At 47.9% G+C, this 13,755-nt stretch overlaps 1 protein-coding gene across 16 annotated transcripts in view; it reads right to left on the bottom strand.

Annotated features, from left to right (window-relative positions):
* The window catches only part of DLGAP1 (DLG associated protein 1), a gene marked incomplete at both ends in the record, with an annotated part of 319,449 nt that overhangs the window by 6,450 nt on the left and 299,244 nt on the right, over window positions 1–13,755 (bottom strand). For all 16 annotated transcript variants that reach the window (XM_082852573.1, XM_082852574.1, XM_082852565.1 and 13 more), the window contains one exon: window positions 832–923. In XM_082852573.1, the coding sequence (XP_082708699.1) occupies window positions 832–923 (92 nt within the window). The remainder of the gene's footprint in view (window positions 1–831; window positions 924–13,755) is intronic.

Consider the following 13,755-nt stretch of genomic DNA (forward strand, 5'->3'; position numbering starts at 1 on the left):
ATTCGGTCTGTATTTGTCCTTGTTAACAAGATGTGGTTAGAACTCTAAAATCATAGTCTGGGTCAATCAGATTGCAAATGATTCATGTTTTTAACCTTCCAGGAGATAAACTAGTTGCTTTTCATTTTCTTTATTTAGATCCGACTTGATCATTAATTGACCAATAAAAGCTATGTTTGTGGAATGACACTTGTAGAGATGGTAGCATTTAAAAAAAATTCTGTGAGGAAGCTCTTGCCCTTGTATTTTGCTGGTAATTTTTTAAAAATGTTGTTGATGCTAGTATTAGTTTTGTCTCTTTGTCCTGGTTTATTTTGTTTCTGTATGTCCAAGAAGGATGAATGATTCATTGGCCTCAGGGAGATCAAATCTATACTTTATGACACCTTCCACTTCTGATTCTTGAATTAAAACAGAGAACTCTGATAAGAAAATAAGCCCTGATGGCTATTTCAGAAAGAAACTCATTATCGAAAATGATTTTTTTGCTGTAATATTATTTTTTACGTATCAGTCTGCTCCATAGTTTGGTAAGAATAATGAAATCAGAAGGCCAGGAAAATGGAAAGTCTTCAGTTACCGAACAAAAAAGGGGAGGGGAATGGAGTTTTAACCTGATTGGATTCTTTCTTCAAAGATTACTTAAGTATAACATAAATATTTTTAATTTTAAGAAAAGCAGGAAATATATGATTCATCAGAAAACTCTATTCCAGGTTAGAGAGTCCGATGGGCTGTGACTTGGTTCTACTTTAGTTGGACCGGTCTTGACAACAGGTTCTTCTCGTGGTACTAGCAGGGAAAATGGTAGTGATGGGTAAGGATACCTACCAGGTTTTCTTCACACAGTTCTCTGAACTGGTAGAATTTCTGGGCCATAAGAAGTTGGGCACTGCCAACTGCAGTTCGGATTTTCCCTAGAACTGAAAAAAGCAAACAGACAAGAAGTTTACACGTGACGTCTCATTGCTGAGACTTAGTCTGGTAAAGCAAAGAGGAAGTTATGCTGTAGCGATTAGGGAAAACGATATGCACACCGCACGCGCGCACACGCACACAGCCCGATCGTGGCCGTTGCTCTGCGGTCTAGGGAACGGACGCTCCTGGGTTAAAGAAGAAAACCAACTTGGAGAAAAACACATGCTCATCATGCATCTTTCTTAGGAATAACGGAGTTTTCCATCACAGCCCTGGATGTTACCAGGAAAGGAGGCAAATAGTTTTGCTTTTTTTTTTTTTTTTTCCTTTTACTGCAAGGATGAATTTCAAGTGTTTGCCAGTACAGTTATGGATCTATTTGTGTCAGCAGTCATGGTCTGCTAGCTTGTTTTTCTAATCCGAGTTCAAACACAAGAAAAGCAGCCCTAATTTGGAGCGGGGAATCTCGTGGCACTCACCATATCCCATCCATAGCCTTCATTATTTTTCCGGAGTTCAGCCACTGGTACTGTCAGGAAAGAGCCATGGCCAGTTGCAAGATTGTCTAAGGAGTGAACATTGTCAGCCCGTTGCCTAGGGGACGCCAGCACCGCCCCTGCTTTTCCACTCCACAGACCAACGTTATTGTTCATAGAGGTTTAATTCCCTGTGCACTGTGCTGAAAATCCTCCCTTTGCAAGCTACTTCTTGCCTCCGGTGCAGTCGAAGGGGAGAACCTTTCAGCGCATGGGCGAGCTGAGCAGAAAGGAGCCTGTGCCCCAGAATCCCGAGCATCCCGAGCTCCGCCTTATCCCGGAGGCGCTGCCTACGCTGGTGGGGCCCGGGCTGCTGCGCGGCTGGAGCCCGGCCACCCGGCACTGGGCACCGGGCAGGAAGGAAGGGGAGACGGCGCCCACAGAGAAAGCCAGAGCGGGGGAGCCTCCGAGGGGGGCTTGCCCGCTTGGAGATCTTCACAGGGAGAGATTTTATGGGACTGAAGCAACGTTTTTGCTGCTGTAGTTTTGTTCCGAATTTACCGAGCCTGAGACTCAGAGTGGAATTAGATCTCCCTTTCTTGACCTCATTCCCCACAAAGACTGAGAAGACAACGAAAAGCAACTTCATTTTGGGGTTTCTAGTCATCTGCTCCTCTGTTTAAGGCTGCCAGGCTGGATAACGATTTCGGCTGCCCACCCCCTGGGCACTACCCAAATATTTCAGCCTTCCCGCACATGTGACCAGGGCATCTCTGAACTCTAGAAGTCACCAGTCACACCAGAGCTGAAGCGCAGAGATTACCTCCCCAGGGATAGCGGAGGTCCCCCTTGAGAGCCACCAGGCAGCAAATTTTCAGGCCTGGGAGTTGACATTTTTTCAATCTGTTTGTAAAATCTTTTGGGATGATTACCTTTTCCTCTTTAACAGATCAATCACTTGTGTGAGGTCTCCCTCCTTTTCTCAACACCCCAAAGCAGAAAAGACAGCACAGGGCACCACAGAAGTTAAGAGTACTGACCCTGACTGGCCAAGGATCCTTACTGGAACACTTCCTAGCCACGGCCCTGGACAAGTCACCTAATCTCTGTTTTCTTATATGTAAAATGGGGCTAAGGGTACCTACTTACTGGCAGGGTTGTTGTGAAGGTTAAAAGCGGCAATGTGGGGGCTTCCCTGGTGGCGCAGTGGTTGAGAGTCCGCCTGCCGATGCAGGGGACGCGGGTTTGTGCCCCGGTCCGGGAAGATCCCACATGCCGTGGCCACGGGGCGGCTGGGCCCCTGAGCCATGGCCGCTGAGCCTGCGTGCCCAGAGCCTGTGCTCCGCAATGGGAGAGGCCACAACAGTGAGAGGCCCGTGTACCGCAAAAAAAAAAAAAAAAAAAAAAAAGCGGCAATGTGTGTGAATTGCTTAGGACTGGATCTGATTATACAGCAAGTGCTCAATAAATGTTTATTATTGAGGACGAGGACTCCACACTTCCACTGTGGGTGTGCGACTGTGGGCCCCACACTTGCTCTGCCCAGAAGAGAAGAGAAAAAAAAAATGTCTGGATTATTCATAGGCAACCAGTATCCTTGGTTGTCTGGGACAGGTATGTGCTTTGGAGGACCTGTCCCAGATCAGTCAGAGACAGATCGGAAGGGGCACTTCCTAAGTGAACACATGGCTTTAGGCAAACTCTGAGGTTTCTGGAAACCTCTCTGAATGATCTTGCTGAAGGGCAGGACTGTGACACCAGCAAATCTCAGATTGATTCCTAAAAGCTTAGAACTAGAACCCAGGTCTCCAATCGGCTGCCTGGGATTGTACAGCTCCTGGGGACTGTGAGGGAAACTTGAGGTATCCGGATACACCTCAACAGTTTGAGCTAATGGCTTTCAATGACACCCAGATACCTAAGCTCTGTAATGGACCGCATAACAAGATGAGCTGAATAAGACAGCGATTCTCAAATGAGGGGAAAACACTGCTGCAAACAGTCATTTGGGCAACACCCACCATGTAGGTAGGGGCTAACTCGGATGTCTTCTTGGAAGTTAAGCAAGGGACATCTTCACTCAGCATGGTCTGGTGAGAGCGAATACACCGGGAATAGAGTCGGGGCCGTTCTGTTTTTCAGGTTTTTACCATCACGTTCTTGAATGGAAATTCCCTGCTGGCTCCAGGATTACTTGCATTTCTAGTGTCCTTTCCTAGGCCCAGGGTGGGGAGATGAGGATTTGTCTCCATGAACCAGGAGGTCTGGGACAAGCAGATGATTACCCCTACTTCCTTGTCCTCCACGCTTTCTTTTCCAGAGAACTAAAAACTCACTTTGATCTTAAGAAAGCTCTAATAAAGTTTTTTTTCGTTTAGTTTTTCCATTAGACACTCACTTGGTGGGTGAAATAACTCTTTTCTTCTGAAGGTAAAATTCATATTTGTTACATAGGCTTTGAGGAAGTAAAAAAGACAAAGTAAATGGTAAACTCCAATGGAAGTAAAAAGTAGAAAAAAAAAAAAAGGCTGAAGGTTGGTAAAGAAATGAGATAAAGGGCTTCCCTGGTGGCGCAGTGGTTAAGTGCTGATTCAGGGGACACGGGTTCGAGCCCTGGTTCGGGAAGATCCCACATGTTGCAGAGCAACTAAGACCGTGCACCACAACTACTGAGCCTGTGCTCTAGAGCCCACGAGCCACAGCTACTGAGCCCATGTGCTGCAACTACTGAAGCCACATGCCTAGAGCCCATGCTCCGCAACAAGAGAAGCCACCGCAATGAGAAGCCCGCGCACCACAACGAAGAGTAGCCCCTGCTTGCCGCAACTAGAGAAAAGCCCACGCGCAGCAACAAAGACCCAACTCAGCCAAAAATAAATAAATAATTAATTAATATTTGGAAAAAAAAGAAATGAGATTAAGAAGAATCTGAAAGTCATTTTTTTTTTTCTTTTTTTGTGGTAGGTGGGCCTCTCACCGTGTGACCTCTCCCGTTGCGGAGCAGAGGCTCCGGACGCGCAGGCTCAGCGGCCATGGCTCATGGGCTCAGCCGCTCCGCGGCATGTTCCCGGACCGGGGCACGAACCCGTGTCCCTTGCATCAGCAGGCGGACTCTCAGCCACTGCGCCACCAGGGAAGCCCTGAATGTCATTTTGAAACTACTCTAAAATGTTCCATACCAGCCTTCAGCAGGGTGGAAAGAAAAGTACTTCTCTCGGGGATGCTAGGAAAAGAAGGATAAAGGAGCAAGCGTAAATGAGATATTCAGGCTGCCGCTGTGGGCCTTTCCTATGCATATAGCAGCCCAACCTGGTGAAAGAAAGTTCCAGAAGAGGCCTAGGTACAGGATATCTTCCCAAGGTGTTAGCCTTGCATCTCACTATTTTACTGTACGTGGTGGCAATTAACTTCGCAGGGGCTGGGTTGGCCCTCAAAGCCAAGGCCAAAAATGTCAAAGGAGCCTGAAAGGACTTGTGGGATCTACACAAAAGCTGGTGCAGGGACACTCCCTGTGGGTTCTGGGAATTCACTCATTTACTCAGCAAATATTGAATAAGGGCATACGATGTGCCAGGCTGTGCTGCATGGATGTGACACGGTGATGAGGACAAAATCTTGCCCTTGTGGATTCCATTCTGGTGAGGGGACGTGGGGGAGATGGACGTCAGAAGTACAAACATAGCTATACGTGTTTGGGATCTGCTGGATCACTTGGATTGGGATGGATGGGAAGAAGTGAATTCTTTAAATGGTGATCAGAGAGCTTTCAGTTCTCTTGGTCTCTCTCCTTAAAAAAGGAAAATAAGCAAAGAACAACAACAACAAAAGTGGTTTGTGTTGGTATCCGTTGCAATATGAAATTGGCTCTGGACTAAACTGTTATAGTAATCATCATTTGAAAATGTTACTGTTTTTTATTTTGGAAAAAAGTTAAAATACGTGAAAGTACAAAAAGGGCAAGAGAGCAAACATTCATGGATGTGCTCTCCCTCAAAGGATCAAATGCTAATTTTTTTCAAATTTGCTTCTGAACTTCTATTTCTTTCTTTTTTTCCCCTCTCTCCCTCTCCAGTGAAGGGAAGCCCTACGGACAAAGTATTCTCTACTTCTGTCCCCTTTGCCTCCCTCCCTAAAGGAAGCCACTAGACCAGACAACCAACATCCCAGTCCCACCCCGGAGTTTATGAAGGTGTCTCCTTTGGTCCTAGAAAGGCGACAGCTAAGGGCCTTCTTGAGAGCAAAGGAGAGCGTTAGATTGGGGTGACCCCTGTTGCACAGCTGAGACCCCACGGCCCAGAATGGGCGGTTGAAGGCTCTGTCCATCCAGGAGGAAGATGTGCCCCTGGGGTTTCCTTTAGTTGGTTTTTTTCTCACACTCTGGTCCACACAGTCTTTCCAGATTGTTCCATCCAAATGTAGTTAATAGTTTTTACCATCCATTTCCCTTAGGGCCCATTCCCTGCCCCTTCCAGAATAATAATCTCTGCTATGTCACCCCAGGCATGCCATTTAACCATGATTTATTCCAACTATTTGTATCACACGTAATCACAGAATAGGCCTTGTCTTGCTTTGCCGCTCTTTGCATGTAGAGAACCCTGGTCTCCCTGCATGCCTATAAGAACCCTGATGGTGAATTTTTTCAGGTTCCTTTCTCCCTTTCCTTTCCTCCCAGCTCCTGTGTTAGTGTATCCCTCAGTGGGACTGCAGAACAACAACCCAAAACGCTGTTGAACTGAATTCCTTCTATGTAAGAAGTGGGCATCTCTTTATTAACTCCCCCACTCATAAGCCTAGAGACCTCTCATCCCACGATGAATGGGTGGCTCTGGGGGATCATAGCAGAGAGGACAGGCCTGCATTAGTTCACCACACAAAGCCAGGAAGATCAGAAAGGCCATCACTGTTTGGTTTTTGCAAAAACCTGCCTATTTATATTACTATTACCTTGTATTTCAAAGCACTTTCACGCGCACATCTAACGTGATCCTCACAGGACCCCGTGGGGCAGGGCCAATGTCATCATTTTAGCTGAGGAAAGCTGGGCTCAAAGTATGAAGTGACTTCCCTGGGGCCCTGGTCCAGCTGTGCCCTTTTCCCTCAACACTTACTGAGAATTGGTTCTGAATCCACTCAACTGAAGGCCTCTGAGCATGATTTCTTTCCTTTATCCACACTTTCTAGCCACGGCCAGTGGAGAGAAGGGGGGGCAGCTGTAACCAGTCAGTGGGGGAATTTGCAGAAGGTCGGCAAGTCTGATCCCTGTCCTACGTCAGGGCAGGAGGGCAAAGCACGTCTACCGAAAATGACTGTCGCACAAAGAAATCTCAGTCACGAAAAGAATGCAGGAACCAGGGATCACTTGAAAGAGATGGCGGGTGTAAGGTTCAAGTTTTGTTTTTTCTTTGAAAGACTATGCATCGTAATGAGAAGCAGAGAAAGACAAAATAGTCTTTTATGAAAACCACGATTTAAAATTTCCTCGCCACATTCAATCAGAAACCCAGACATCTAGAAAAGAGCACACCTCCTCCTTCCCACTGACGCCCACATGGTACCATTTTTATTTTGGGAACAAGGAGGTGGTATAAAAGCACAGGAGTGAAGGGAATGAACAGTTTCTCTCAAGTGTTCAGTGGTAGCCGAGTAAAACAAAGGCCGTCTCCTCCGGGGACGTGTCTGACTTTTTGCTGAGTCAAAACCCTTATTTTATATCCATAGGCCCAGCTCCCTCTCTCTGCCATCACGATCTGTGTGGTTGAATCTGTTTGTCACAAGACTTTCAGGATTAAGGGGTTCCTGGCCATGAAACGAAAGCAGAATCATCCCCTTCCCCAGTGGATTTGGATAAAAACTGGGAATAAAATCTGGTCCGGCTCCAGTCGGAGACACTGGATGAGACTGAGCTGGGTCTATAAGGAACCGCATGGGAGATATTTATAGTGTATATATATTTATACTGTGTTACACATATTTATACTGTATCAAAGTCGCCAGCATCTTACCATGTCAAGCTGAAAACATCCCGACTATCTAGACCGTTGGATGTGCTTTATTGGGAAAATGATTTTTTTCTTTGTTTCTACATTTCTGCATGAGTGGCTTGGTTCAGAAATAAATATGTGTGACCCTTTGTTTGAAAAAAAATATCCTTACGCATAACCAACATACGCGTTTAATATTCAAGAAGGGTTAGGCCTCTAGCGCTGACAGGCCAGAAGCACTGGTTGCTTTGACTGCTTCCGGTTCTTACGGACTATGCTGGCGCCACCATCAGCATTTATATCTTCAACCTGGACACTACGTATCAACACAGAGGCGTCCGTCTGGCTGTTCCACCAGTGGTGAAGCTTCTGCAGTGGACAGGCTGGTGGGACACGTCCCAGGCCCTGCCGCCTACACCTAATTCCCCTGGTCTGCTTCCTTTCCTAACTTCCTCTCTGTGTGACATCCCAGAAAGAGAAGAGGCACTGGAGTCAGAAATACCACTTATCAGCTGCGGAGCTTGGGAGAATTTATTGTACCCTCAGACTCTGTTTTCTTTGTCTGTCAAACGATCATAATGCTATCTTCATAGGATTGCTGATTATTTAATGAAATCGTATATGAAAATTGTTAGGATGTAGCAGGAATTATAACTCCTATATCCTATCGACATTCTTTAGCTTTTGGTCATTCACCTGGGAAACTAAAAGGTGACATGATCCCAAACAGGGAATTATTTATCCTGCTAATCTTCACGCTCCATCGTCTCTCCCCAACAGTGTGAGCTGACTGAACATCCTCTTTTTTTGGTGGCTTTCATGCAGGCGGGCTTAGACAAGCGTCAGTGTGTGGGGGAATCACGCCTTTGGTCTGTGTGCATAAGGAATCCACAACAATTCTTCAGGGCCCCAGATTTTCGTGCCTATCTGTAGAGTTTGGCATAGCTCCCCACCTAACAGAGCTAGAACAGTGGCCAACTGGCTGCTGGATGACAGAGACACATGGAGAAGACAGGACCTTAACCAAGGCTGGACGCCTAGACCATCCTGCCAGAGCCTGTGCAGAAAACAGACTCGCTGCAAAATCAAGGGTCAGACCCTCCCCGGGAGCCACAGATGCTCCAGCAAAACAAGGTCCATCTTCAGGTGCAGAGTAGGCCAGACACATCTGGCCTGCAGGGCGCTGGGCCCACCCGATGCTCTGTGAGCTGTGTTTTGCCGTGTGGTTTAGAGCCATTCAGACCCACGGGTTCCAAGCTCAGCCCATCTCTTGCAGCTGTTTATTAGTCCTTCAAGATGGTCTTGGTCACCTCCCTCCCTGACCCTCCTTTTCTGACTCTTATTCACTCACAACTAGACCCCTGCTACCTCATCTTCAACCATAACTTTGCCTCCTATGAGATGAAGTAAACAGGGGGATCAGGCATGAACACTCTCAGTGTTCTGCCCTCTCCTGACACTTGCCCCCCACGCAGTTCCCCTAAAGCTCTAATGAGTGATGGGCGAGCAGTGATGTGGCCAGCATCAGAGACGTCAGGTGCCTGGAGTTACTGCCATTGCTTCTTAATGGAGTCAGCCGGCGACCGATAACTGCCCCCTAAAGAGCTCCCTACGCCCACCCTTCCCGTCTATCTGTGTCCTTGGCCCACTCCCTCCTGGCTGCTCGGAGAACCCACTCCCTCTCTGCCACCTCTGCCCTTCTCTGCAGCCCTGCTTGAGAGGGCTGCCAGCATTCTCAAGTCGCTCCCATTCTAAGGGGAAAATCCTCCCCCATCTCGTGATCCCCTCTAGCTAAAATAAAATTCCTCTTCTCCCCTGTTATAGGCTGAATTGCGTCCTCCCCAGATTCATCTGTTGAAGTCCTAACATCCAAGTCCTCCAACCATGACTGTATTTGGGCCAGGGCCTTTACATCGGTAATTAAGTTAAAGCGAGGTCATTAGGGTGAGTCCTCACCCAACATAACTGGTGTTCTTATAAGACGATGGGATCAGGACGTAGATACACACAGAGGGAAGACCAGGCCAAGGGGAGAGGCCTAGGGACAAATGGGTACCTTGAGCTCAACCTTCTAGCCCACAAAGCTGTGAGAAAAGAAATTTCTGTTGCTGAGGCCACGGGTGGTACTTTGTTATGGCAGCCGGAGCATACCAATACATTCCCTTAAGCTGGATTCTCCAAAGGGCAGACTCCTTTGCTCTCTCTACATCCTCAGCTCCCAGGGTCCCCCGTCCCTGCGGTCTGGCTCTCCCCTCCCCTCCCCCCTCCTGGACCTCTGCGTTTGGCACAAGGGAATCTCAGCCCCCTGGGCACCCACAGTGCTCTCTGGTCCTGACCTCTGCTTCCCTCCACCTCAAGAATGTTGAACACAAAACTCGGTCCTGAGCCCCCTTCCCTTAGTCCCCTCGAGTGATCCCATCCATGCTCCTGGGTTCAGCTATTCTGTAAAATAGGTTTATTTTGCTCAAATCTGTAACTCTGGTGTATACCAACCCTTCGTGCAGCACGTCTGAGCAACCCCTTGACACCTCTTGTCTCCCCACATCCACATTCCTCTCAGGAGTCCCTGGTTGCTCATGATTAGGGCTACAAGGCTCCATCACCCCCTCCACAGCATGAATATTCTCCCTCCATGGCCAGTTTGGAGGTTTGGTCCTATTAACTGGAGGGTCTTCTTATCTCATATAGTTCTCACGCTTAAAACTTTTCCATGCTCCCCTGTCATCCCTGGGATAAGCGGGAAACTCCCTTCAATGGCCCACCCATCCAGCCTCACCTCTGCCCACTCCCTCAGTGCCTTGGGCCCCCAGTTTCCCGAATCCAAAACCTGGTCTCTCCGCAGTGCCTTTGCTCAGGCTAAACACTGAGCTGGGGTGCCTCCTGCCTTGGCTCCCACACTGGCCCCGCCCCACACTGGCCCCGCCCCCTGTGCACAGGTGTGCATCCTCCAGAAAGACCTATCCCCTTTCACCTCTCCCTCGCTTTGCTCCTCAAATTTCCGTGCACAGCTCTGTCTCTGCCCTCTCCGCATTCTTTCCAGCACCATCTATTTATATGTCTGACTTTACCAGCAGGCATGGCATAGACTGTGCCGATGTAACTCCCAATTATCCTGTTGGAAGAAGTTTTGAAGTGAACTGACTCATCAATAAACTCTATGTTAACCAGAAAAGTTAATTAACGGCAAGATTCCAGGCCTAAGATTCTGCTTCTTTAAGGTTTTACCGTGCCTAGCACCCCTTTTTCCTTACAGTCTTGACTGATTAATTGGCTAAGATAGTCTTGGTGGGGCTATTCTTCCTCTCGGTTTTCTATTTATAATACTAGTTGTGCTGACTCAGGCTGGAAGAACCAAGCCATTTGGGAAAAGTTGAACGAGGTTGTGGGTGAATTAAACCTCCCTGTCCTCAACTTTTGACTTTTTACTCACCTGGCTTCCCCGCCCCCCGGGGGAATGTTGCGGACTTTAGGAGTGGGGAGGAAAAAGGAATTTTAAAAAAAGTGGATCCACCCACTTACTCCAAAGTCATGTGGATTTGTCAGACCGAATCTGTGCGATTTCAAGTCGGGATTATCCAAGCGGAGACATTTTAATTCACGAGTTTGTCCTCGTGGAAAAGAATTTCTCCAACCAACGGCCCAGCTGCTTCTCAAACACATTTGTGATCCAGAGCTGTTGTCAATAAAAAGGTCTCCACAGAAAACATGGATCTGTTTCACTCCTGGCTGACAAGGGCTGCTCTGAATGTAACAAGAGCACTTTTTTTTTTCCCTTAAAGGAGCCAAAACTTAAATGAACAAAGAATGACGAATTTATGAATTTATTAAAAGCGAATGAATAACGAATAGAATTCTCAAGTAGAAATTATCCCATGGACTAAAACCAGAGCTTCCACGGGGCTAAGCCATGGGGGAAATATTATTTTGTTTGTAAAGAGCAAGTCTGCAAAAATTCAGCTCATGTTTTTTCCCCAGTCCATACTCCAGGGGTCTCACTCATAAAAGATGGTTACGCTTCGATCCGTATCTCCATTTACATCAGCCGTGAAATAGTAACAGCATCTACGTCACATAGATAAATACAGTTTCTGAGCCTTTGAAAGCTGAATGAGGTGAAATGAGGTAACATTTCCCTTGGGAATATGGAAGGATTAAATACTGCATTTGAAGGCCATTGCAATGGTCTTTCACAGAAATTGGTTATTGTTAGAGGAAGTGATCGGGGACCGTGCTCCACGAGTCAGGCCCTCTCTCTGCAATCTCTGCCTCTCTACAATGTACAAGTGTCTGGAATAAAGGGGACAGCAGTGGCCCAGGGACCTGGAGAGCTGCTTCCAGGCACCCTGTCTTCCCTCTGCCTATCTTCACCTCTCCTCGCCTCCGTGCCCCTCAGCCTCAGACCACTCCCAGTGAAACACCCCCACAGAAGGGATGCTCGGAGATGACCTTCCAGCACCAACACCTTTCTCCTTGTGCTCAGTGCTGTGCAAAGCAAAATGCAGCCAGCGTTCTAGAAGGTTAAACAGAAGGCACATTGCACACAGTTTTCTTTTCGTTCCTGTCGCTTCCTGGTCACTAATTTCAGGTTGGCCAGACCTTAAAAAAAGAGAGTATGCAGTGTGTGTGCGTATGTGTGTGTGTGCGTGTGTGCGTGTGTGTCTTGGGGCATGGGGGTGGGGAGGGAACTTTTGCAGGTCATTGCAAAAGAAAGATGAGAATAAAACAGGAAGGAGTTAGGATGCACCCACCTTGCCCCGCTTAGAAGCACACAAGGCTTGAGGCAACTGAGCTGAGGAAATCACAGAGCGTTCCTCTGCCTGCCACCCACCCACCAGGCCTCAGGCTGCAGAGACCCTGGGCATAGCACCCATCAACGGTCGCAGCGCTGACGGTGCACAGCTTCCCATAACTCAACCTGAAACCGGGCAAACCCCATTTCGGGTTTCGTTACCAGCCCCACGTTCGCTGCCAAGGCTCCCAGGCCTTCTGGGGGACTCAAGGCCAAGTTTCACTAACGGGGATGCTATTACAGGGCAAAATTAAAGTGGAATTAATCTGCCTCCATCCCGCACACGCTTTGGGTTTATCAGTTCGTTTCAGATAAAGCCTGAAAATTCCACATATAAGTTGCCCACAGTTCAGGAGGCACTGCTAGATTTCCAAGCACAATCAACCAGTATTTCATCCTGGGGCCACTGAAACCCGAGCCCGTGTTTCGAGCCATCGGTGCTGGACCGCATTCCTGGTGGGAGCCCTGCGCTCCATCTGGGCGTTTCGTCCCAGTCAGATAATACCAGACGGATCTCTGTAACAGGCAGGCCCCGGCCAACAGCACCGAGCCATCTCCCCGAGACAGCTGTTTCACACAAGGCCCCATTGTCTGAGACAGGCTCGGATCGGTTTACTTCGAGAGCTGCGGGAACGTTCTGTCAGCTGCCCCGGCCGCGAGGAAACCTCGCTCACTGCAGATTTCCCTTCTTCTGTTATGGAGCCAAAAACCTACCATCGACTGTTAGGGAGGAAGGTTTCACCCAAGAACTAAAGTCCTCGCGCTGCTTTTATTTTTGCAGGGAAAACAATAGACCCACACACCCAAAGAATTTATAGATGGACTTTTGGAAAGCTGGCTGGAGGTGACCGGGTGACCGCGAGTGCTGGTTTTCTCTCTGTGCTTCCTTGAGCACTTTGTCCAGTTTTGGGGAAAGCAGTGTTTTCCAGTCCTGGAAGGCCACAGACAAAATCCCTAGGAAGCAGCGGTCAGAATCAGGATGATCGCAGCATAAAATAAGTGATCACTGAATAATTCCTGAAGACTGGATGGCTTTTTTTTTTTTTTCTTCAACTCTGTGATAGAGAAAGGTGATGGCAACCACCACATGCCCCAGATCTGAACCTCAGGCTCCCATTGAGCAGACGAGCTCTCTTCCTAACTTCTCCTCCCACCCCTGCCAGTGGACATGTTGTATTTTGAATTCAGGAAGGTACTTAACAAAATACCTTACATTCTTATAAGCGTGATGAATAACTCTGGACGTGAAGACAGCAAGCCTGACCCATCTACCTTCAGCTGCTGCAGACTCTTTTTGGGGGGCGGTGGGGTGGATGTTTCTGTGTGTGTCGTAAAATGTACGTGAGATCTACCATTTTAACGGTTTTTAAGTGGGCCGTTCAGAGGCATTAAGCAGTCACCCAAACGTTTAAAAATATTGAAAATTTGGAATAATTCCGGGGCCCCACGAAATAAATTAAGCAGGTGTGTTTAGACTCATTCCTTTCTTCCACCCTATCCTTGTCTTTCCCTACCGAGGATGAAGACCAGCTCTCCCGGGAGGGGTCTGTCACGGAGCCACCCGTCGTCACGTACCCTGAAGAGAGAC

This window comes from Leucopleurus acutus (genome assembly GCF_964270905.1).
Source record: "Leucopleurus acutus genome assembly, chromosome: 13".
Taxonomy (NCBI): Eukaryota; Metazoa; Chordata; class Mammalia; order Artiodactyla; family Delphinidae; genus Leucopleurus; species Leucopleurus acutus.